The sequence below is a fragment of the Patagioenas fasciata genome, chromosome 28 (genome assembly GCF_037038585.1).
Source record: "Patagioenas fasciata isolate bPatFas1 chromosome 28, bPatFas1.hap1, whole genome shotgun sequence".
Taxonomy (NCBI): Eukaryota; Metazoa; Chordata; class Aves; order Columbiformes; family Columbidae; genus Patagioenas; species Patagioenas fasciata.
In genome coordinates this window covers 831,135-856,067 of record NC_092547.1, presented here as the reverse complement: position 1 = coordinate 856,067, position 24,933 = coordinate 831,135, and the positions used below count along the sequence as shown (strand labels likewise).

At 49.6% G+C, this 24,933-nt stretch overlaps 1 protein-coding gene across 1 annotated transcript in view; it reads left to right on the top strand.

Annotated features, from left to right (window-relative positions):
• Positions 1–276: 276 nt before the first annotated feature.
• LOC139825774 (dynein axonemal heavy chain 9-like) overlaps positions 277–24,933 on the top strand; it is a 38,174-nt gene continuing 13,517 nt past the window's right edge. The window contains exons 1-13 of the mRNA XM_071799951.1: positions 277–614; positions 2,442–2,510; positions 3,458–3,584; positions 5,473–5,728; positions 7,570–7,811; positions 10,564–10,699; positions 11,726–11,922; positions 12,017–12,441; positions 14,436–14,658; positions 16,926–17,092; positions 17,459–18,329; positions 21,361–21,491; positions 22,603–22,729. Of these exons, the coding sequence (XP_071656052.1) occupies positions 424–614; positions 2,442–2,510; positions 3,458–3,584; positions 5,473–5,728; positions 7,570–7,811; positions 10,564–10,699; positions 11,726–11,922; positions 12,017–12,441; positions 14,436–14,658; positions 16,926–17,092; positions 17,459–18,329; positions 21,361–21,491; positions 22,603–22,729 (3,162 nt within the window). The 5' untranslated portion in view covers positions 277–423. The remainder of the gene's footprint in view (positions 615–2,441; positions 2,511–3,457; positions 3,585–5,472; positions 5,729–7,569; positions 7,812–10,563; positions 10,700–11,725; positions 11,923–12,016; positions 12,442–14,435; positions 14,659–16,925; positions 17,093–17,458; positions 18,330–21,360; positions 21,492–22,602; positions 22,730–24,933) is intronic.

Here is a 24,933-nt window from a genome sequence, read left to right as displayed (position 1 = left end):
CAGGGGGGAATGGGTGGATTTCTATCAGATTATGAGGATTCAAGTGTGTCATTTTGAACAATAACCTATTTACTTGCCTCAGAAAGATCATACTGGAACGAGACAAGTCCTGGACTGGAGAGAATCATGGAGAGAATCATTTGCTGTGAATTTGTGGTTATTGTTCTGTGGCTGTTAGATAAGACGGACAGAAGTAACTCCTGGTCAGAAATCCCTATGTCAGTGTTTGTGAGGGGCGGGGAATGTGTCCCAGGCAAGGGACACCTCACATCAGCTCAGGTTTGGACATAGTCTGGGCTTCTCGTTCGATCTCAGCTCCTTATTCAAGATCCAGAGGCACTCGCCTTGGTCACAGACCTACATCAGTGTGGCAGATGTTGGATTTAAGGAAGGAAGCTGGGAAATGAGAGCAGTTTTCTGCAAATGAGGTTCTGTTGTTGCATCTTTGGGGTTACAAGTGCAGCGTTCAGTCAAACGCTGTTCCAATGTGCCCTCCCCAGGATCCCCCCTGTGCACAAGAACATGCCGCCGGTGGCTGGAGCGCTGCGCTGGGCGCAGGAGCTGCGAGCGCGAATCCAGGTGCCGTTTGATCACTTCAGGCACATCCCACATCTGTGCGTGTCTGTTCCAGCTAAGTTGCTTTATGACCACCTTGCTATCTTCTCTGTAATCAATCTGATTTTCTTTCTGTGGTGAACATTATCCCATGGTTATAGCTGAAATAATTCTTAGTCAAAGAGGTGTGAAGTGGTTGCACTGGTGCTTTTCAGCTTCCTTGTGATCATTATTTTTTTTAAGAAACTCATTAACTGGATTTGTTTTGAAGCGATTAAGAGGCACAGTGGGCTATTCAGCTTTCAGACATAGTTCCCGGGTTGCAATTGAAAGAGGTATCAGAACCTTTCCTGCTGCAATCCCACTCAGCGTGTTCTCCAGGACCTCCTCAGCTGCAAGTCCTGGTTCTGGCATCATCCAAACTGTGAATAGCAGAGAAGTGCTGGGCTGGACTCAGCTGAGATGGGTCGATGGAGCTGGGTTTGCATGTTGGGGAGCAGACGAGCATTTTGTTGGGCAGAAGAAAACTTTCTCAGCGTTAAACAAAGGAGCCATCTCCCAAGATCAAGGAAAGAAACCAATGCTGGTATATTTATCACCCAAATGCTTGTTATAACGGATGGTGTCAGGGAAGTATGGCCTCATACTCACAGCTGGCACCACATGAGACAACATTTAAGAGCTCTGTAAGCAAGGCAGTGTTGGACTTATGACAACTGAGGGTGTTCTAGGGACTGCACCTGGTAGCTCACAGGAATGGCTTCACGTGTGCTGGTCAGGATTCTGTGTAAATGGATCCACTTTTTTAATGTACTTGACCAAAATAACTTGACCGTCACTGTACCATGTTTGTAACCTTCTCTCACTGTATCTTGCCATTAAGTGTCTTTAAGTGCACAGTTATTCTGCAGCAGCAAAGACATTGGTGCAATGAAACAAACTCTTGGGCTGTTCCCAGCACAGAGCCCAAGTTATCATGTCTGATTTGAACCTAAATGGCAAATTTTTGTCCACCATGAAGGACCCAGATCTGCATTTCACACTGATTTTCTGTCCTCTGTTTAGAGTAGTTAATAACATGCTCTGCAACGGTGGTGACATGATGCTGTTGAAAGGGAAAAAGGATTAAAAAGGAGAAACAAAAGTGGTTTTGCTGGGATTTACTTGGATTTGCTCAGAGGACTTGTTTACTTCCAGCAGGTTTCTCAGCACTTGCCCAGCGGTGACTGCTCAGGCGCTCCTTTTTTCCAGCTTTTGGTTAAGTTAATTCAGGTTTTGTCAATATGTCCTCCAAAATCAACAACCATCTTGAGGAAAACTTGGATATTGTAGATGAAACAGTGGGGAAAAGACAGCATGATAAGAATTCCTCTGGCCTGCTGTTCCCTGGGCTGTACAGCCCTGGCAGCGTGGCCAGGGCTCTGCCTCCCGCACTCTGGGACACCTTTGCTCTTCGGTTTGAGGGGCATGAATTGGGCACCGCCAAGAGCTTCATCTGCCGGGAGCCACACTCTGCTTCTTTCTGTGCCTCTTTGACCTCAGAAAGTGGTGGCTGGTGAGCAGAGGTTGCCCTGCTCTGTGCAAACACCGGAGCATTGAGTATGTTACGGAGACCAGTGTTCCTCCAGCAGCTCTGGGCCCTTGTTCTTCCCCCAGGACGTGGTTCTCATTTGCCAGTTGCCATGCAAACACCCGCAAAAGGGCGCACTGGGGCTTGGAGAGCTTTTGTGCAGTGAAATGGTTTTGGGCGATATGGTGGGGTTGGAATGTAAGATCCCCAGCCAGGCTCTGCCTGCAAGGTGGTGGGTGGTTTTGGGAAGGGGTAAATAGAGACTGCAGCCTCACAGGGCTAAATGTAACGCTGAGCTTGTCTGTTGTGCCACCAGCTGCTTGGACTCTGCTGAAGGAAGAAGGGTGATAGAGAAGTATGAAGAAATGATCCAGCTGCTCGACAGGTAAGTGGTGGCTCAGGCATGACTGTAACTATATGAAAAAAAGCCAAACCTTATAGAATCATAGAATTGTTTTGGTTGGAAGAGACCCTCATGTCCATCCATTAACACAACCCTGGCACTGCCCCGTGTCCCTGAGAACCTCGTCTCCACGTCTGTCCACCCCTCCAGGGATGATGACTCCACCACTGCCCTCGCAGCCTGTTCCAATGCCCGACAGCCCTTTGGGGAAGAAATGTTTCCTAATATCCAGTCTGAACCTCCCCTGGTGCAACTTGAGGCCATTTCCTTCTCCTTCTCTAAACCACCTTTCAGCACGTTTGCAAGCCCAGGGCCTGAGAATGTCTCTTTCTAAGCCAGAAGGAATTTTGTGATGAGAGAGGAGGAGGAATCCTTTGCTACACACCACAGTCTTTCTGTGATATCTTGAAAGGAGAAGTTTGCATGGGAGGGACAGGGGCTGTGCAGCCCAGCAGAAATGTTGGAACGAGATTCTTTTGGATGTAGGAGATGCTGTGGTAGAAAACCTGAGCTGACCAGAAGTCTCAATCCACTTGTGCCCATTCACAGTGTACTTACCGTGGCTGTAATGTGTGTATTCCACAAGTGGGAGTGGGATTCGTTGCACCTCACTTAATATCTTAATGTTTGATGCTAAAACTGAACTGATTGCTCTGAGCTTTTGAATGTTTGTCCCCAAATTTGAATCCTCTGCTAAGAATGGTACTTGGGGGATCTTTGTTTTCCTTACTTGATGCTGTCACTGGTTTTCAGGTGTTTGTCTTTGAAGCCAAGATCTTTATGGAGGTGGTGTGGGTGGGTTTTAAATATTCCTTGATGTTCTTCAGCCCTCAGAAGTGGACTTGGCTTTTATTTGGTTCTATGTCTTGGTGTGCGGGCTTGGCAGCTACGTGGTGGATGTTTTAATTTGTTTGTTTGTTTTTCGGCAGGTATCAGGAGAAGGTCTATGCAGACTGGTCCCAGACAGTCTCTGAAAAATCACAGTACAACCTTACTCAACCGCTTATCCGGCGAGATCCAGAAACCAAACTGATCACAGTTAATTTTGATCCCCAGGTAAGAACTAGCTTTCCTGTCTGCCGGAGGGCACGTCTCCAAGCTGTGCCCCACCGTGCATGGCAAGTCTGGTGGGATCGCTACTAGATCTGTTCTGCTGAGGTCCCTGGAGCATCTGTTATGGGTGACATGAATTAACCATCCCCTTTGTGGGCTCTGTCTCCTGGTAAAATATCAGGATTACAGTTTAAGCAGCGCAGATTGTAATTAAAGCCAGAAAGTCTGTGAGTAGCCAGATGTTAACTGGTGTCAACATCTCCAGAGCAGGTTGGTTTGACGCTGGTGTGGGGAGCGTAGGAGCATCATCCCACAGACGTGGGTTCGTGTTATGTTTACCTGAAATCTGAGCTTCCTGAAAGGGTATAAAAATCCCAGGAAAGGTTTGTTTTGTTACTTCAGTGTTGTGGCTGTTGGATTTCCTTAATTGTGGTGCAGGAGGCTTCCAGTAGGTCTCTGTTCCCTAGGGCTGCCCTCTCCAGCACAGGGAGGCCTGACCATCCCCCTGCCCAAAGCAGAGGCAGGGTCCAAGCCAGCAGAGTGCAGAGGTGGATTCAAAGGTTCTGGGGCCTGATGAGAGCTGGGGCCTCTCAAATGTGAAATGCCATTTGCTGCGGAGGTGCTGAATCTCAGGGGCCTGGGAAAACATCAAACACTTCCCCCTTTCCCTGGGACTTGCTGCTGTTAGAGAAAAGTGTTGAGGTTCCAGAGCTCATTCCAGCTTGGCTCTCAGACAAAGGATTTGTCCAGCTCCTTGGAATCTCCTTGCTAAGGTGGGAAGCAAATGGCCCCAGGGGATGTTTTCCACCCTTCACCCTGGTGCCAGGGTTTGGAGCCTGTGACGTGCTGAGCATGTTCTCAGCTCCAGTCTCTGAGTGCTTCTGCGCTGCTCTCAGCTTTCCATACTGAGGACTGCCTCATGTCCTCAGGTGCCTGCTTAGCAGCCCCTTCATGCCCTTCAGAGCAGATAGGAGCACCTCATTTTGCCTAAAGGGAGGATGTATTTGCAACCCTTCAACATTAAAGAATCTTCCAGAGCTCACCTTCCATGGAGGAGAGGGAAAGAGGGTAAGACATCCTTGACACCATGATGGGGCTGTCTCAGACATTCCAGTGCATAAAAGGGAGGGGAGTTTGGTTCTATCTCACTTGGCCTCCTGCTCCCTCAATCCCCTGCTTTTCCCTTCCTCCCATCCCATCCTCTTCCATCCACCTCCTCAAACTGCTCCCTTCACCCTTCCGCGCTCCGTCTTTCTTTCCTCTTCTTGTCATTGTGGACATAGTCACTTTAGTATTGTAGATACTCCTCACCCCTGCCATTGCCCATACAATATACTGAATTTCTGTCACCCAGCCAAAATGTGCCGTTTCAGGAGCATTTTCCCTCTCACAAGCCACTAAACTGAGCAAAGATTTTTTTTTTTTGTCTTAGAAGTGATATATTGCGTTGGAAGACCTTGCTGCTCCGTTTGTTGCAGGGACTCACTTCTACTTGGGTTTATAGTTTAATAACCCACTCAATCCCGTTCCATCACAACTCAAAGATGCTTTTGGTTGTGCCTCCTCCTGCAGGCACAGTATTGCTGAAAGACTGTATTGATGAGGATAGCTGAGAAGACCAGAGATCATCATGGCTTTTAGAGGCTGCACAGGGTTTGCTGGCTGGGTAGTTAACAGAGCTAGATGTCTTTGATTGGGAAGCAAATCAGAGGCAAAGATCAATGGGAGGGAGATGGTCTGGACTAGGAGGTGTCCAGGCCCTTCTCAGAGCGTACTGCTTTGTGAATAAAACAGCAGGAACCCCCTAAGATCCCCAGAATTGACGGGAGGGTGTCTACCAGGTGAATGGGGAGGATTGTCTCACATTCAGCTCTCTGCCTTGTTTCTGCAGCTGGTGTCGGTGCTGAGGGAGCTGAGCTACCTGTCTGGCAGCCGGCTGGGAGCCATCCCACCCACGGCAGCAGAAATCTATTCCTCCAAGGAGTCATACCGGCAGCTGGCGGCCAACTTGGAGCTGATGGTGAACAGATACAACAAGGTCCTGAAGACAGTCCTGGAGGTCGAATACCCTCTCATACAGGAGCAGCTGTGGGATATTAACTTGAAGCTGAAGAAGGCAGAAGAAACACTCAACTGGAAGATGGAGGGTGAGCTAGCTCTGTGTTAGGGCAAAAGAGGCCGTACAGGATTTCACAGAATCCCAGACTGGTGAGGGCTGAAGAGACCTCTGGAGATCTCCCAGTCCAACCCCCCCTGCTCACGCAGGGTCACAGAGCAGATCACACAGGTGGGTCCAGGCGGGTTTCAATGTCTCAGAGAAGGAGACTCCACACCCGCTCTGGGCAGCCTGGGCCAGGCTCTGGCACCTCCCAGCAAACAAGTTTCTGCTCATGTTCAGATGGAGCCTCCTGTGTTTCAGTCTGTGCCCGTTGCCCCTCACCCTGGTGCTGGGCACCACTGAACAGAGTCTGGTCCATCCTCTGACAGCCACCCTGAGATATTGATCCCATTGATCAGATCCCTCTCAGCTTCTCTTCTCCAGCTCAACAGCCCCAGCTCTCTCAGCCTTTCCTCAGAAGAAAAATGCTCTAGACCCCTCAGCATCTTGGTAGCCACCGCTGGGCTCTCCCCAGTAATTCCTTGTCCTTCTTAAACTGGGGTGCCCAGAACTGGACACACCACTCAGATGGGGCCTCACGAGTGCAGAGCAGAGGGGGAGGATTCACCTCCCTCGACCTGCTGGCCACACTCCTACTCACGCAGCCCAGGTACCATCAACCTTCTTGGCCACAGGGCACATTGCTCATGGTTAACCTGCTCACTTGGGTCCCATCAGATTCCTCCCATGTCCCCAGCCTCCATCACCTGGTTCCCAGTGACAGTTCACAGCAGGGCAGGGGACTCTCCAGCAGAGCCAGCACTGGGGAGACAAAGGGCAGCCCCCAGCCTGCCTGCTCCTTCCCATCTTACCTTGATCTGCTTGGGCTGGGGACAGGATCCTGATCCCTTCAGCTTCCCTCTGGGCTTTTGGGGAAGAGAGGCTGCCCTGTAAGCAGTGATGCTGAGGAAACGGCAAGATTGGGGTTTGTGAGAGCTGGCAAGGCTGGGGTTGAAGAGTCTGCTCCCTGCCCGTGCCAGCCCAAGTGACCCACTGTGTGGTCATGTCCCTGTGTCCCCAAGGCACTGCTTTCTCCCTGAGTTGTGCAGGGACTGGGACCCCTTGGCCCAGCCATCTGGCTTGGGACAGACTTCTCCCGGTGGGGGCCAGGGCCACCTCGTTATCCTTTCCAGCCAGATGAAATACTGTGGTTAGTGGTGAGGTTTGTGCACCGTGACTTTGGGATGATTTAACCAGTGTTCTTGCTTGATCAGTTTGAACTGCAAAGCAGAATGGAGGAAGACAATTTGTTTCCTCTTGGTGAAAGCAAACTGCTCGCTGTTGGAATATATATTTCTGTCATCAGGCTTGTGGTATGAACAGGAACAAGTGTCCTCCCTTGGGAACTTGCAAAGCAGAATTCCTCATGCTGAAAAGCTCTTTCTCCATTGCACAACAAAGATGAAGGGACTTTCCTGCAGATGAAGTTCCCTGAATCTAAATGCAGCCCTCGCTGGTACCTTGGGCTGTCACAGCCTGTGTTTGTGGGGCTGTGGGTCCCTGCTCTAGTGACAGTGGCAGGGACACTCAGCCTGTTGTCCTTGTTCTCTCTCTGGTAGCAGATTAAATCTGGGTACGGGAAAGGGGGAAGTGTCAGACGTCCCCACGGTGCTGGTGCTCCTGGCAGAAAACAGAGGCTGCAGCTGTACCATGGATTGTTGGGGTAGGAGGGAGCTAGAAGTGACTCTTTTGGTTGAGGTGGTAAGTCTCTTGTGTTAATGATGGGTGAGAAATACATGAAACCGTGGGGGAAAAGTCTTATGGAGAGTGCACAAGAGCTTGGCCATGCAGCTCTGAAAAAAAGTAGTCAATCATCTCATTTTTTACCAGGTGTCTGGGATCACATCTCCATGGTGATGGATGATGTCCATGACCTCGAGCAGAGGATACAGAAAGCCAAAAACAATGTTGAGGAGATCCAGACCATCGTGGGATCGTGGGCGTCGCCCATATTTGTGAGAAGAGATTGTAAAAGAGAATCGCTGCTGAGCCTGGAGGACTGTCAGGACCGCCTGGAACGGCGTTACAGCCTTGTCCGAGAGTCAGGGCAGAGGATTCATCTGCTGGTGAAGGTGAGGGGGGACCTTCTCCAGGGGTTTGTTGACTCTTCATAGGCTCTGGGTGTCTCTCCGCTCTGGTGAAAATGTCCAGAGCTGCTTCACCTTAAAATTAACTCCCTTAACTCATTTGAAAAACTTACCTGTTGTTGATTAAGGAATACTTTGATGGGTGAGCTGGTACAGCTGAGTGTGCGGGGCTGCTGACCAGGCACCGAGTTTGGAGCAGGAGTGGGAGCCGATGCGGCCCAGTCTGGCTCCCAGTCCTGGTTCTTGTGAAGCCACTAGAGGGGAGTCGTGCATCAGGCTTTGGGATCCTGCTCAGAGGAAAAACTCCTCCGAAATATTCACCTTAAAATGGAGAGGCAGCTGGCTGTGGCTGACCTTTCTGCTTTAGGCTTGTTGTTCCTCTGTGGGAGCAGGAGGTGACGCTGTCAGTCCAGGGAGAAGCTGAGTAACAAGAAAAAAGCTGCTGTCTGAACCCTGGGTTTTTTCCAGTGGCTTTGCCAGAGCTGAGAGTCCTCTTTGCAGAGCAGGAGAAAGCCCAAATCTCTGCGCCTCACCTGCCCAGAGGTTTTAGCGTGTCAGGGACAGCACCTTGGCTGGAAGGCAGATGGATTTTAGGTCCAGCCCACTCCTGAGGGTCGCCATCTGGCCTTGGACTCTGGAGAGACTGGGCTGACCCTCTCTGGGACACTGAGCCCTTGTTGCTCACCTTACTTCACTGTCTGCACTCAGCCTTGGGCTTCTGACCCACTTCTGTACCCTCTGAACCCACGGCGAGGATTTTACTATGCCCACGTTGTCCTGCTGCTACAGCTGTGACAGGCTCAACCACCTCCAGCTACACCCAAAAGATGGGAACACTTCCTAAATTGACCGGAGAGAACATGGGGCTGTGGCCAAGGCAGAAGGGCTGGCACCGCTGCTCTGGTGGCTCACAGGGCAGGACCAACTGCAAAGCAGCATGAAGGTCCTGGGGAGGGAAAGGCACCGTGGCCCAAAATAGGATGTCCCCATGCGTCTGTCCTGCTGTGCTGGTCAAACCTGGAGGAACAGCAGCAAAGGGGCCAAGAGCTGGTCTGCTGTGTTTCCCTTGGGTGTTCAGGTCTTCTTTTGAGCAGGTGAGTCTTGAGGCTGCTGAGAGAAGAGCACAGAGAGTTTGGGTACGTGCACCCACAAGCACAGGCAGGACAGTGAGATGCTGGCTTGCATTGCCCTTTTGCACCAGGATGAGGCCTCTGGAGTAAAGGTTCAGTAGAACACCAGTGACAAGGGGGCATTGTCAAATACAAGGGCATGGGACGGTGAAGAGGGGGTGGTGCTTTCAAATGGGCATTCCCATAGTGTTCAGTCCTGTGAAGTTCCCCTTTCTCTTGTGTCAGCAAAATGTGGAGGTGAGTCTGCAAGGCACCAGAGCCCTGGCTTGCTCTGTTAACAGTTTAATCACTCAGCGTTGATGTGTAAAGTTGGGGAGCAGCAACTCTGGGTTGACTCAAGCCCAATTGGCAATGCCACTCTATCTTGAGGAGGCTGAGGCCAGACCTTCTTGCTCTCTGCAACTGTCTGAAAGGAGGTTGGAGCATGGAGGGGGTTGGTCTCTTCTCCCAAGTAGTAAGAGATAGGATGAGAGGAAGTGGCCTCAAGTTGCACCAAGGAAAGTTCAGATTGGATATTAGGAAAAAATAATTCACAGAGAGGATTGTGAAGCTTTGGAATAGGCTGCCCAGAGCAGTGGTGGAGTCACATCCCTGGAGGTGTTAACAAATGTACAGATGGGGTTCTTAGGGACATGGGTTAGTGGTGGAGTTAGGTTATGGTTGGATTCGATGATCTTGAGGGTCTCTTCCAACCAGAATGATTCTATGATCTCATGTGTGCCAAGCTGCCATGCCACTGGGAATGGCACCCTCTCCTGTGTCCCCAGAGATGAAATACAGCCAGCTTTGAACCCCTGGCAGCAGACTGCAAGCTGGACCTTACGTTTTTTTTGAGCCCGTGCCTGTGTTGAGAGCCCCTGGCAGGCTTAGGAGAAAGAGCCCTCAGAGGGCATAGCAAGGCCGGAACAGGATCACGGCAGAGCCTGGGAGGTGCAGGGGATGGATACCCAGGCTGGTCTTGTGGGTGTGGAAGAGGAGACGCAAGAAGGATGGGGCCATTCTGTGGCCTAGAAAACCGTGAATTTCCTGACTGTGAACTTGCCTGGAGGTAAGGAACGCAATAAGCTGAGAAGGGAGGCTGTAAGCCAACCCTTTGTCTTCTGATCCCAATCTTTAACTATTTTCACTTGGTTTATTTAAAAACCCTTTTCTGAATTTTAAAGTTCTCTTGTTTTGAGATGACCATTTGTAGGGCAGAGGTGTAAGCAGTCCACTTGGAAGGACTCATCCACCCAAGGTAACATTATACAGGCCACAAGGACTGAGGCTTCATGCATTGGGATGAGCCTTTGGCCCAGGTCTGCAAAGCACCCTTGAGCCCTTTGGCCTCAGAGAAGAGGGAGGAGAAGGTTGCAGGGCTGCTAAGTCTCTCACGCACTCCATTTTTACCTTGTGATTATTTTGAGTTGCTTCAGATGACAAAGCAGCCCTTGACAGAAGGAGAAAATTGTGGCCATGCTACCAGCAGCAACATCCGTCTGTCTGGTTTCTCACCCCCCGCAGGGCTGGTACCTGTGTGCTCATTGCCATGAGTCCTCAGCTGTGGGCAGCTCTTGTAGGACAGACTCAGCCCCGCTGTATTTCAAAGTGTCGTCTTTTTCTTCCAGGAAAACCAGAGCCTCTTACTTGCAGACCCAGCATCTGACATCTGGAAGGCCTATGTGGATTACGTGGATGAGATAGTTCTGGATGGATTCTTCACTGCCATTGAGTGCTCACTCAAGTACCTCCTCGAAAACACAGGTAACTGCTGGTTCCTCAGCTCTGGCCGTGATACCATCTTCAGTCTCACCAAAAGGAAGTTTCTGTTTTGTGCTTTGACTTGTGGTGGTCTTTCTACTCTGCCTCTTGCATTGTCTACAGCAAGTGCTGGAGGAGCCTCCAGACTCAGAGGGTAACTCTGTCCCCTGGTCGCTGGAGCAAAGCCTTGCTCAAGGGAAGGGACAGAGATGACTGTGCACCATTTGCTGGGATTTGTGAACAGACAAAATTGAGGCATCATTCCAAGTCTGTTCTTGGGCATCAGCCATCTCCTGACCTCCCATGCACAAAGCATCAAGGTGACACAACCTTTCGTTTGTGGAGAGTCTCAAGAGTTGGTTCTGTGGATGAAAGACATGAAAGAAAAACCTCCATCACTGAGGAGTGAGGAGAGGGGTCACCAAAGCAGAGCTCCTGCCTAAGGCTGCCACGGAGGGTCACTCTGCTGAGAGCAGCTGTGTCCAGCTAAAGCACATCTTCAGAACGCTTCCCTCCTGGATGTGGAGGCACACTGAGCTGGAGAATTGCATCCAGTTCCTCACCATCTTGTTAAAAACAAGCACATAATTTCACATTTGTGAAACCAGTTGGTGTTTTATTTTTTCATGCCTTTCTCCACTAAATTAAAGAGCCTCTTGGTTCCTGTTGTTTTTCTCCTCTTTAAGTACTTATGCGCTGTAATTGTTCAGCTCTCAGACTCCCTTTTGATTAGCTGAAGAGCCTGGTCTCTTTAAGGCTTCCCTCCACAGCATTTTTCCGGTCCTTAAATCACTTGTGTCTCATCTGTTCTCCAGTATCTCCTGTGGGTACCAGAACACCAGCTGGTTTGGCAGCCTCCCCTCTGCGTTGTATGCAGACACAATGTCACTGGACCCAGCGAGTGGGTGTCCCACCTGCCTGGTGTCCCTGTGGGGCATGTGTGTGTCTTGTGGTGGGATGTTAGTGGTGGCTCTAGATCACTTTTCTCCCCTTCAAAAATAACCTGGCACCTCTGTTCTTCCCTACCAGATCCCAAGGCAGGGCTTCCTCCCCTGTTTGAGGTGCAGCTGGATTTGGTGATCCCAGATTTGATATTTCAACCCTCCTTGGACCCTGGCACAAACGACGGCTTCTACGACGTGGTGGAAGGTCTTCTCAACGACATCTACCGGATCTCATCGCTGGTGCCCAGGCTGGCTGAGCACAGCGGCTTCCTCCACTACCAGGTCCGTGGCTGTGGAGCTCCCTCACGCTGTGTGGCAGTGAGGAGGTGCCACGCTGCCCCCGCATCACTGCGAGCTCCTCTCCTCTTCTCTCCAGGCTGACATGGAGGACATGGCTGACCTGGCCGACATGCGCCATGAGCTGATGGGGCGTGTGCAGGCCGTGATGGCGGCCTGCTGTGATTACCGCAGTGCCTTCGACCACTACTCCTGCCTGTACGGGGAGGACAGAAAGGAGTTCTTCCGCCAGTTCCTCCTCTACGGGCACATTCTCACTGCGGCAGAAATCGAGGCCCATGCAGAGAACGGGGTCCCTGAGTCACCTCCCACGCTGCAGCAGTTCCGAGAGCAGATTGACTCCTACGAGAAGATCTATGAGGAGGTGAATCGCATCAAGCCCATCAGCATTTTCCAGAGTTGGATGAAAGTTGATGCTCGGCCTTTCAAAGCGTCTCTGCTGAATGTGATTAAACGGTGGAGCTTGGTGTTCAAGCAGCATCTCATGGACCACGTCATGCACAGGTAGGAACCGTTCTACCTCTTCTTCCCAGAACCAAAGTGGGTTTCTCTTGTGTTGGCTGGGCTTTATCATTTCACACTGATAAGCAAAAGGCTAATACAGGAGCAAGAGGAGGGGGCACACACCCCCTGCCAGCTCCATCGCATCTCTGCTAACTTTCATCCCCTCGTCTCTGCTGGGAGCAGCTGGTCCAGCTGAGTGTGTAAAGTGCAAACAGTTCCACGAACTCGGTACCATCGACATCCTGCGAGCTGATGCTCCTACGACCTACTGTGTGGTGTTGGACAGGATGTCTGTTTGTCTGTTCATCCTGGTCCAACTAATCTAATCTCTTCTAGGGCTCTATGCTTATTTTGTTGAATTTGCCATCAGTAAAGCTGCATTAATGCCATGAGATACTTGCTCCGTTTCTAAATGCAGTGCTCTTTTGAGTGCACTCTTTGTAAAAAAAGTAATTTGGGTTGCCTGGCATGAGCAGTCATGGGGAGGCAGTTTCAAGGTTACAAAAAGGAGGAGCTTTGGATGTAAGTTTTGAATTAACATGTGTTCCCTGCTCTGAATAGCTGCTCAGCCGCCTGGTCTCTGCAGGATGATGTGTTAGGTGATTTATTTGAGTAGTAGCAGCTGAAGGATGCCACAGGGCTTGGATGCTTACGAAGAAATATTTACAGACATATGTACTAGTGAAGGCTGCTGCGTGTGGTGGCTGCTGTGATCTCTTGCGTTCTTTTCAGCACGATAATTCCTGTGCAAAGAGGTTTTTGCATAGGTTAGAACAGGCATTTAGGAGTTCTTATTAAGAGCTCCTGACTCAGCAGTTTAGTCTTTAATAGGTGAAGTGTTTAGGGCTATGTTTTGGTCCAGCAGCATCCACAGAATTTAAGCGGGCACTTCAAAAGTAAGCGTTTTGAGAAGGGAAGAATGGAAAGGACCAAAGATCCAGGAGCCCGTCAAGCTCTGCTAACAGTGTCCAGCAGCTGGTGAGATCAAGAAGCAGGTAGGGAAACTTCCCCCAAATAGTCTCCTTGTCTCTAACCATTCATACCTGAGGACTTTGAGAGTCATGGGTTGTACCTTTGTATCTAAAGACCTGGATGGATTTTTTTTTCTCCCACAAATGTTCGGTTGCTTTTCTGAACCGCTGTGAATTTTTAACATCTGCATCCTTCTGCAGCAGAGACTTACCCTCTGAAATAAGGCAGCGTGCGAAGAAGAATCCCTGTTTGTTGTAGCTTTACAACCTACCAGGTTCATTTGTTGAATTCTTGTATTGGAAGAGATGACATGAAAACTGTCCTTTCAAATTCACTCTCTTGAGACCACAGACCCGAGCTCACAGGTCTCCCTTATAGAATCATAGGATAGAGTCATAGAATCTGTTTGGTTGGAAGAGACCATCAAGATCACAGAGTCCAACCATAACCTAACTCTGGCACTACCCCATGTCCCTGAGAACCTCATCTATATGTCTATCCAACCCCTCCAGGGATGGTGACTCCACCACTGCCCAGGGCAGCCTGTTCCAAGGCCCGACAGCCATTTCTGTGAATAATTTTTTTCCTAATACCCAATCTGAACCTCCCCTGGAGAAATTTGAGGCCATTTTATCTTATCACTTGCTACCTGAGAGAAGAGACCAACCCCCTCCATGCTCCAACCTCCTTTCAGACAGTTGCAGAGATCAGGTCTCCCCTCATCTCCTGTTCTCCAGGCTGAACAGCCCCAGCTCCCTCAGCTGCTCCTCGTAAGACTTGTGCTCCTCAAATGCCTTTTCTCCAACCTGTGAAGTCCCAACCCATTTATCCGTTCCTCACAGGAAGCTGTACCACATCTATGGATCCCTGTGAGCATGAACTGTGGTTCTGATGCCCTCAGCATGTTGCCATGTGATGGGCAGAGTTAGCCAGGCCTTTCCCTCTCCGTGCCAGTCCAGCTGCCTGGATGATTCCGGTAGGAACTGCTCTCATTTGGTGCTTTCCTGTTTTGTGTTCTACAGCTTGTCTGACCTGGACGAGTTCATAAAAACTGCTGACAAAGGTTTGAGCAAAAAGGTTGAAAAAGGCGATTATGATGGTTTGGTGGAGATCATGGGGCATCTCCTGGCCGTTAAGGAAAGGCACAGTGTCACCGATGCCATGTTCGAGCCCCTGAAGCAAACCGTCGAACTGCTGAAGACGTATGAGCAAGAGCTGCCGGAGGAAGTCTATAAGCAACTGGAGGTGGGTGAAAAGCTGCGGTGGACACGGCGGTTTGCCGAGTAGCCAGCGTCAAAGAGTATGAGCTTAAGAGCATTGCAGGAATATTTAAAGCCCCACTCCCTGTCATTAGAGGGCCTCAGTGGATAGTATTTTACTATTGTGGGATGTGCCTTAATAGCTCTAAATTTTGGAGTTATATTGAGGTTTTTCTTTTAAAGCAGAGATTAAGCCTTTTGTTATGTATGAAAAACATAGAATTGCCTGCTCCAACTCTCAGCGATTACTCTTGAAAAAAATTAATGCATTTTCAAATACATCTGTTAATTAGTTTGAATTATAATTATTTTTAAATAAGCCAGTTCTTGGCAACTGTGGAGATGGGAAGGATAATGTTGGCAGAGGAGTCGCCTTCTCATAGGACTTCAGTCCTCCACTAGGTCTATAACACCCAATCTGCTTGACCCAAAGGACATCACTGGGAGCACGTTATGAAAGTATTTCAGCACCTTTCCACATCTGGCCCTGATGAATCAATTTTTCTTTGGGGAATTCTTCTCATTTCTGGACAGGGGACCATGAGGTGAAGGTTGGAAAAGCCTGTGGGATGCCCAGCCAGCCTTGGGGAACTGGCAGCAGTCACCATGTTACGGTGGAGGAGCGTGTGGCTGCATACTGATGGATACCCCTTAGTCACGGGGCGTTGTGTGCAGAGGGCTCTGTGTAGGACACCAGGTTTAAGGCAGAGCTTTTTGGGGAGAAGTTCCTCCCTCTGCTGCAGGCTTGGATGGGACCTGAGCGGGGTTTAGCAATCCCCCAGTTTTCTGCTGGTGCAGCCGTGATCCACGGATGGTTGTATCACCAAATCTGACACGGGTAAGGGTCCTAAAGATAACTGGATTCCTACAGACACCCTGAAAAACAGAAGAGCTGCATTAAATGAATGTTTTGGCTGCTACAGCAGCTTCAGTTCAGCATAAAAAATGGTGCTATGGGGAACCCAGCTCTGCTGATTCCTCTGCCCAAGAGCTGCTTGCTTGGTGCCTGTTTGTGCGTGTAGATTTGAACAACTGATTTATTTTTCTGACAGAAGAAATGAGGTATGCAGGGCAGCCATTCAGATGGAGGAGATAACAAAACAGTTTCGTTCTTTCTGGCAAGTGACAGCAACACATAGTTGAATAATTCATTCACTGCTGTACACAGTAGGAAAACCAAAGTAAGTTCCTCCAGGTACCGCTCCCTCCATGGCCATGAAGATGGATGGGCTGGAGCTGATAGTTTGTATGAGAAGGACAAGGAAGCAGCTCCATGTGTGCCCTGCTATGGTCATGGATAGTGATTTCTACAGAGACTGGAACATGAAGTGCCAGAAAGAGACCCCTCAGGAGGGACTGGCCCTGCTCTGGCCGCCTCTGCTGCCTCCAGGTTATTTCGCTTCTTTGCATAGTGTTGGTGCATCTCCATTAGTCTTCTCAACTATGTGCACTGGGATGAAAGGAAGCCCAAAGTCTTTCCTGTAGGCTGGCACAGTACCTGGGGAAGTGGGAGAGCAAAGCTGTGGGACTTGAGGACAGCAGAGCCCTGGCTGGTGTCACTGTCTGGGGTGAGGATTTGGCTCGAGAAGTCTAGTGAGAAGAGAAGAAATCAAATCTCTTTCTAAATAAAATCCCAGGTGCAAAGGGTGGATTGTTAGCAGTGCTGTGCACCAGCAGCTTGGATGCAGTCCTGAGAAAGAAACTGTCTTATTTAGTACTAATATTATACAGGCAGGCTGGAGGGATTTGCCCCAGAAAGCTCTGTAGAAGTCCTTCTGGCATAATATCTTCTGCTCTAAGAGCTGGCTGGAAATTTCCCAGGCTCTGTTTCTTAATTAGCTCTGGGAAGCCGGACGATCTGATGAACTTGCATCCTCAGCCCACCCTCCTGCCTCCAGCCAGCTCTGGGTCCCGCTGGGCTCGGTGTCAGGAGAACTGTGCTCTCTCAACCACCGAGCCATCCTGGGAGCCCAGGATCTGGTCTGGGACCCTTCTTCTGAAGTTATTTAACATGTTTTTGCAATCAGAGCAGTCAGTTTTAAAGTCTCAGTCTTCATTCGTCTTCAAAATTGTGGATAACTGATAAGTTTTATCCCAAATTGTGTTTAGCTTTTGCATCACAACAAAACTTCCTTGCAGTTTTAGGCATGGAATCTGTTGCTTTTCCTGTTCTGTGATTGTCCCTAAACAGATCAGTCACATCTTATATCAAATAGCAAATACTGCCTACCGTCATTTAAATTTTGCTTGCAGGAGCTGCCAGAAAAATGGAACAATATAAAGAAGCTGGCGATAGCTGTGAAGCAGCATGTGGCTCCTCTGCAGGCGAACGAAATGACAGTTGTGCGCAAGAGCTGTGCGGCGTTTGATGTTGAGCAACACAGATTCAGAGAGCGATTTCGGAAAGAAGCACCGTTCAGGTACAGTGAAATTATAACATCAGAGAAGCCCTGAGGAAGAAAAGCTTCATGGGATCATCTCGGAGTGTCCTGAGGATGTGTTCTCGAACCCTTGCATACATTTCCTACCTGCTCACGGTGTTGTATCTGTTATGCCCTGGGTGTTTTGTCCCTGCAAACACTGTAAGGTGTTAGCAAGAGATTCAATCTGGATGCTGAGTGCACAATATTGCTTAAAGGGGTTGTCAGCAGTGCCATGTGGCTGCACCATCAATGGGTACTATAGATGTATCATGTCTGCTTTGTGTCTCAGAGGCACCATTTGTTTTATGTTTTCTTTAGAAGTTGTTACAATATCACTTATGAAGAATGAACATTTCTTTCTAGGTTTGACACCAAAAAGCCTTATCAACTGCTGGACACAAAGCACATTGAGATTAAACAAATGGAGTCAGCCATGACCTCGATTTATGAATCAGCTGGTCTGTTTGAAGTCATAGTGCCAGACTATAAACAACTGAAGCAGTGCCGAAAGGAGCTGTGTCTTCTCAAAGAGCTCTGGGATATGATCTCCCTTGTGGGCACTTGCCTTGATGACTGGCAGACCACCAAATGGGCGGATATTAACGTGGAAAACATGGATCTGGAGTGTAAAAAGTTTGCAAGAGAGATTCGGAATTTGGATAAGGAGGTGAGGGCGTGGGATGCTTTCACTGGGCTGGACAGCAAGGTGAAGAACATGCTGACGGCCCTGAAAGCTGTGGCAGAACTTCAAAATCCCGCCATTAGGGAAAGGCACTGGAATCAGCTGATGCAGGTGACGGGTGTGAGGTTTGTGATGGACTCGGACACCACGCTGGCTGACCTCCTGAAGCTCAACCTCCATAACTTTGAGGATGAGGTTCGTGGCATTGTGGACAAAGCGGTACGAGAAATGGGTATGGAGAAAGTCCTGAAGGAGCTAAAAATGAGTTGGAGCACCATGGAGTTTCAGTATGAGCCTCACCCCCGGACGAACATCCCGTTGCTGAAGTCAGACGAGGAACTCATAGAAACTTTAGAAGACAACCAGGTGCAGCTGCAGAATTTAATGCCATCCAAATGTATTGCTTTCTTCTTGGAGGAAGTGTCCATATGGCAGAGGAAGCTGTCCACAACAGATTCCGTCATTTCTCTCTGGTTCGAAGTGCAGCGTACGCGATCTCACTTGGAGAGCATATTCATAGGCTCAGAAGATATACGGGCACAGCTTCCTAAGGTATGAAATCCCAAATCCTATTTTTCCTGTGTGGAAAGCGTTGAAGAAGAGCCTCCATTACACAGAAGAAGGTTGTCTATATTGCCGTGTTCCCCCAAGCAGGACTGTTCTCTTGCTGCATTGCTTTCTTGGAGGCTCCCTTAATGCTACAGCAGTTTCCCCAGTGTTGCCCCAGGATGTTTTTGTACTGTTGGTTGTGCCTGAACCCTGCTGAGAAACTGTTTTTCCTCCCCTCCACCATTGCACAGCAGATGCAGAGTTCCTGGAGGCTGAGCAGGAGGCTGCTGGCTTCCTTCAGTGATACAGGCATGTTCCCTCTTTCCTTGGAGGGGAGAAGACGGAGATAATTACTCAGATGGTGCAAATTGTCAAATCAGAGCTGGACCAGGCAGCTTTGCAGTATCCGCTTCCCTGCCTCCAGTGCTGGTGCAGCAGGAGAGCAGCTCTTCTCCCACTTCAGCTTCAGAAAATTGAGCAGAGTTGTCACTGATGCCCTCCTCAGGGTTGTGACCTCCTCAGGGCTGTCTTTGAGTCCAGCTTCCAGTCTTATTCCCTATTCTCTTGATTATTTAGAAAATCTTCCAAGCTTGTTCCTGGCCCCGCTGGACCACTCGCAGCCCTGTGGAGGAACCTGCCTTTCACTCACGAGTGACCCACAGTTGGCTGTGTGACCCCCGTCCCTGTTCACGAGCAGCATCGCTGACAGCACCACTGTGGGACGAACACCCACGAGGGGATGTGCGCAGCCCATTGACCCCTGGACAACACACTGTTCTGTCTCCAACCCTGCACTCTGCTCTGCTTGGACTGTTCCTCCATCTGCTTCAGAGAGCACGCTGTGCTGAGTGTCCTGGGGGCAGTTTTTGGCCCCTCACACCAAGAAAGCCCTTGTGGTGCTGGAGCAAGTTGAGAGAAGGGAATGGAGCTGGTGAGGGGCTGGAGCACAAGTGTGATGGGAGCGGCTGAGGGACCTGGGGGGTTCAGCTGGAGAACAGGAGGTGAGGGGAGACCTTCTGATCTCTGAACTGCCTGAAGGGAGCTTGGAGCCAGGGGGGGTCGGGCTCTGCTCCCCAGGAACAAGCGCCAGGAGCAGAGGAAACGGCCTCAAGTTGCGCCAGGGGAGGCTGAGGTTGGATCTGGGGAACAATTTCTTCCCCAAAGGGCTGTGGGGCATTGGAACAGGCTGCCCAGGGCAGTGCTGGAGTCACCATCCCTGGAAGATGTATAGATGAGGAACATGGTTTAGTACTAGATTTAGGTTATGGTTGGACTCAGTGATCTCAATGGTCTCCTCCAGCTAAATGATTCTATGATTCTGGGCACACCTCGCTCACTGGGCAATATATACAGGTGCTGATAACCAGTGCCCTGAGGCTGTACCATGTGCCAGCAAGCTCTTAATATCCAGGAGCTATCTAATGTCATGTATGAAATTGCATCATGATTTACATTTGCATCCTGCTGGGCAGCTGTCTGCATCTCAGTAGCTGTCTGGCAGTGGTATGAACCATAGAACCATAGGATGTCCTGACTTGGAAGGACCCATCAGGATTGTCAAGTCCAACTCCTGTCCCTGCAATGACAACCCCACAGTTCACACCGTGTGTCTGAGGACATTGCCCAGTCTCTCCTTGAACACTGTCAGGCTGGGGCCGTGACATCGCCCTGGGAGCCTGTTCAGTGTCCAGCACCTCTGGGTGAAGAACCTTTTCCTCATGTCCCACTGACCCTCCCTGGCACATCTTCTGCCATTCCCTGGGTTCTGTCACTGTCACAGAGCAGAGCTCAGCCCTGCCCCTCCTGCTCCTGCTGAGGAACCTGCAGCCCCATGAGCTCTGCCCTCAGTCTGCTCTGCTCCAGCTGAGCAAACCCAGGGACTTCAGCCGCTCCTCATACGGTTTCCCCTCCGAACCCTTCACCAAGTTCATGTCCCTCCTCTGGACACCCTCCAGTACCTTTATCTCCTTTTCTCCTGTGTCCCCAGCCCTGCACACAGTGAATGCTCCAGGTGAGGCCGCCCCAGCACAGAGCAGAGCGGGACAATCCCCTCCCTGCCCGGCTGGCCGTGCTGTGCTGGATGCACCAGGACACGGGGCCCTCTTGGCTCCAGGGACGCAGGTGGCTCAGTCAGCAGCTTCTCTTCCGTAAAAGAAAGACTGAAGCTCAAAGTCTCTGTAGCTGAGCACCCTCAGGATGCATCCAGGGCTGGGGGGATGTGCTGACAGGCTGTGGGATGCTCACCTGGAGCTGGATCTGTGGCGTGAGTGTAGGGAGGGCTCAACCTTCCAGATGGAGCCTTGCTCCTGGGGCTGAACACAGGGTAGCGTGGAAGTGTTACCTGGACTGCTTGGAGCACTTGTTCAGTGTCCCGCCTCACTTAGGAGGCCTGACCTGGGAAGAAGGGAGGAGCAGAGATGTTTTGAACATAGCTTGCTTTATTCTTCAGTGTTTAGCTCCAGAAATTCAGAGTCCCTGTTAGATATGGAGCATAATTGTTGATGTGGGCCTCCGGTGCTGACGTGGGGTTTCCATACCCTCATTGAAGGCAAGGAAGGGCTCTCCTCTACAAGAGTCATCATACCCGTTTTGTGGATGGGTGTTGGGATTCCTGTGCTGTAGCAGGAGGGGAGGAGTGCACTCGCATGAGGCTGGGAGCCTTTCCACGGTGTGGGAGCATCTCCTGCTGCTGCAGCCAGGGAAACTTGGTACTTCACCTGGACATGGGAGAGAGAGATTTATGAGGTTTTCCAAGGGGAATTAAATCCCATGAAAATGGTTGGTCCTAGACATTGCCTCCTGCATGGAGCACTTTATCCACAACCCCTTTGGGATACAGTGACAAGAAGGCAAGTGCCTGTTTGAAGACTAGTTTCAGGCAAGTCAGTGGAAGAGCCATTCTGGAATGGTGGAGGGGTCCCTGTCTGCACTGGACAGAAGGTTTTCCCCTCAACCCAAAGACAGCACCCAGAGGATGGAGACCTTTAGCACAAAATCCATGTTTTACCATGAACATGTTTGTGTTGCTTTTTAGGACTCCAAACGCTTTGAAGGGATTGATGCGGACTTTAAAGAACTGGCCTCTGAAACTCAGAAAACCCCAAATGTGGTTGAGGCCACCAATAAACCAGGTCTGTCCCAACAACTGGAGGACATTCAGAGTAGGTAGGTACAACTTCAGTCCCAGGATTTTGTCAGAGACTGGGATCAGCTCTAACAAGTTGGTTTAACCTGTGCTCCAAGGCTTTCCTTCTGGACTGTGCGTTCTTTGCATTCACACATTGAGTCTTTTTATTCATGATCCATCACCCTGAAGCCCCCAAGGTGGATTCTGGCTTTGCGCATGTGCAAACTCTTATCTTGAATATTGATTTGCACACATACAAAGCTGGGCACTCAGTTGGTTTTAATAACATGTGGCCTCACTGCCACCCCAAATTTGGTGTCTTAAATATCTATTTAGCAGTCCAAGCAGGGATATCTGCAGCAGAGCCGATCCCATGTGCTTTAATTAACAAAATTATCTTTGTGTGTGTACCCTTCACAGATGGTATAACTAAACTCCCTGAGAAAGACCTTAATGTCCAGAGATGGATACAGTTCTCACCTAACATATGAGCTACTCTACCTGGAACACACCTAACAAGTTAACGTGATAGCTGTTGTGTCAGTAATAACTGTCCATTTAAAATAGAGATCTAATTTTACTTCCTAAACAGATAAGGCCCGTGTTCCCCACAGAGGACTAACTGCATGTTATTTATGAGCTTTGAAAGCTCAGCAGCAGTTTAACATGTAAACACTGAGAGATTCATTTTAGAACGGAGCAAACAAGTTTCTTTTCAGGCTTCACAAGCACAAAAAGCTGAGTGGGTTTGAATCAGACTTTAAAATGTGCTCATTAGAATAAAAGCAGTTTTGGAAACTTTCATCCTAGTGTGAAATCACCTGTGGCAGTTGAGAGCTTGTCTAAAACAGTAAGTCAGACTGCAAAGCCTTTCTAGCCTCTTCTTCCACCTGTGTGTCTGCTTTTTGGTGAGGATTCTCTGACTCTTTGTCTGTTTGACCCTTGGGAGTGGAGAGAGATCTATGAGTTACTATGTGCTTTGTTATCTATTTGGAAAATGCTGTAAAGGACCAGCCTGCAGGCTCAGCTCATGTCTGGCATTTCCCCATGGGAGGGGAGAATCTGCTCGATAACCCAAACTGTAGCACGACACATTAAAGGATATTCACCCGCCTGTCCTGGGCTCTGTTTTTCTGCTCTTCTCCCCAGGTTGTCCCTGTGTGAGAAGGCTTTGGCTGAATATTTGGACATGAAAAGATTGGCCTTTCCCAGATTTTACTTTGTTTCTTCAGCAGATGTATTGGATATTCTTTCCAATGGCACCAACCCACAGCTGGTAAGCCTTGCACTATGTCACCTTCACATTTTCCAGCTGTCAGTAATGTCAGGGTGGAAGATGCTGTCTAGGGACTCAGCTGTAGCTTATCCTTTCTTGAGTGCCTTTTCTCCCACCCTCACTTGGATTAACAATAACTCTTTCACTGCTGGCCTTCATCTGTCGTCTCTGAAAGGCAATGCGCACACCGTATGTTGTCCCATCTGTCCCTGGTGATGCTTGCAGATGGTTCTGAAAGCACTGCACAGAGCAGAGCTATGTTCTTGATACCATAAAAACAGTGGGTTTGTTTCTGCTGGGATACAGTGAGGTTGGGGGAAACCATTTCTTGAGGATCTCAGCCAAAACTTGTTGCTGAGCTTGGTTCCCCAAGCTGGGATGCCAGCAAACAGCATCTGTTGTTGAAAGAGCCACAGACCGATCATTCAAATGTGACAGTGTTGACAACCGAGGGCTTGGAGACGTCTCTGTTTTTAGGCAGAGGAGACATCTGCTAGTCAGCCACTTCTTCCTTCCCCCATGCAAAGGTCTTTGGGATGGCCTGTTTACAGGGGAAGAGCAGAACACAGCCTGGAAGAGGTAAGACAGCTGGTGGTCAGACAGTGGCTGTGGCCAAGGCAGGACTTCCTTGGGTTGCCACCCACCCCTGCACAGCTCTGCTTGGCCTTGTTTGGGACGCATCTTTTATTCAGAGGTTGGTGCATAAAACCAGTCAAAACGTTCACAGCAAAAGGCGAGTGTTGGATGATGAACAAAGTCCTAATTCTGTCTTTTGGTAGCGAGTATTTTCACTTTCTTCAGGCTTTCCACCATTTTCAGTATTGATGTGAGCACAGGAATGGAGCAGGTTTGCATGTGTATTTGGAAATGCTGTTGTTTCCCTCTAACCTTTAACGCTGCTTCTATCTGTGTCTGCTGCTGGGTGATTTCAGCCCACAGAGTATCATAAATACATAGTTGATTGATATTGAAAATGAAGAGGAAAAAAAAACCACAGGAAGCAAAGATACTGTGTTGAAATGCTCTGTTGAGTAAGAAGAAATTCCTGGTGTTTTCTGTTATTCAAAAGTATTTGCAGTAAAATCAAAGTAAATGTCAAGCAGTATCATACATAGATACACTCTCAGCCTTCCCAATGTGGTTTCAAAGTCTGATGATTCCTAAAGGAGGATTAAATACACAATGACATTATCCTCGTGAACTGGGTGCTGAACTTGTGCAGATTCAGGTGCGTTCGGGCTCTGGCAGCAGGATCGCAGCAAGTGCTGGGGTTGTGTCCGAACCCTCCAGACTGGACAGGGTCTGGGAAGGGGCAGCTGGGGATTTGTGACCAGAAGCTTCTACATGTAAGAAAAAGTTTCTACGGTTTACTTACGGTTTGAAAAGAGATAAGCTTATGGCCTCAAGATACGCTTAATGGCCTCAAGTTGTGCCAGGGGAGGTTCAGATTGGATATTGTAAAAAAATTCTTCCCAGAAAGGGCTGTGGGGCATGGGAACAGGCTGCCCAGGGCAGTGCTGGAGTCACCATCCCTGGAGGGGTTTAAAAGACATTTAGACGAGGTTCTTAGGGACATGGATTAGTGCCAGAGCTAGGGTATGGCTGGACTTGATCCTGAGGGTTTCTTCCACCCAAAATGATTCTGTGATCTGGGGGGATGCTGAGTGCCCTGTGCTTCTCAGAGTCACTTAGCACCTCCCAGGGTTTGGCCCTGCTTGTATGTGTGTGAGAAGCTGCGTCCACTTGCAGCACAGCTCATGAGAGGGAGGGTTGTAGTTCTTTGTGAGTCAGTGAGTCAGAATTAGATGGACAAATCCACCTCCACCCTTCCTTCTCTGAAAGCATCAGAGCATTGGGCATCTCACGCAGAATCCCAGAATGTCAGGGTTGGAAGGGACCTGGAAAGCTCATCCAGTGCAATCCCCCCATGGAGCAGGAACACCCAGCTGAGGTTCCACAGGAAGGGGTCCAGGGGGTTTGAATGTCTGCAGAGAAGGAGACTCCACAACCTCCCTGGGCAGCCTGGGCCAGGCTCTGACACCCTCACTGAGAAGAAGTTTCTTCTCAAATTTAAGTGAAACCTCCTGTGTTCCAGTTTGAACCCATTCCCCCTTGTCCTATCACTGGTTGTCACTGAGGAGAGCCTGGCTCCATTCTCCTGACACTCCCCCTTTATATATCTGTAAACATGAATGAGTCCCCCC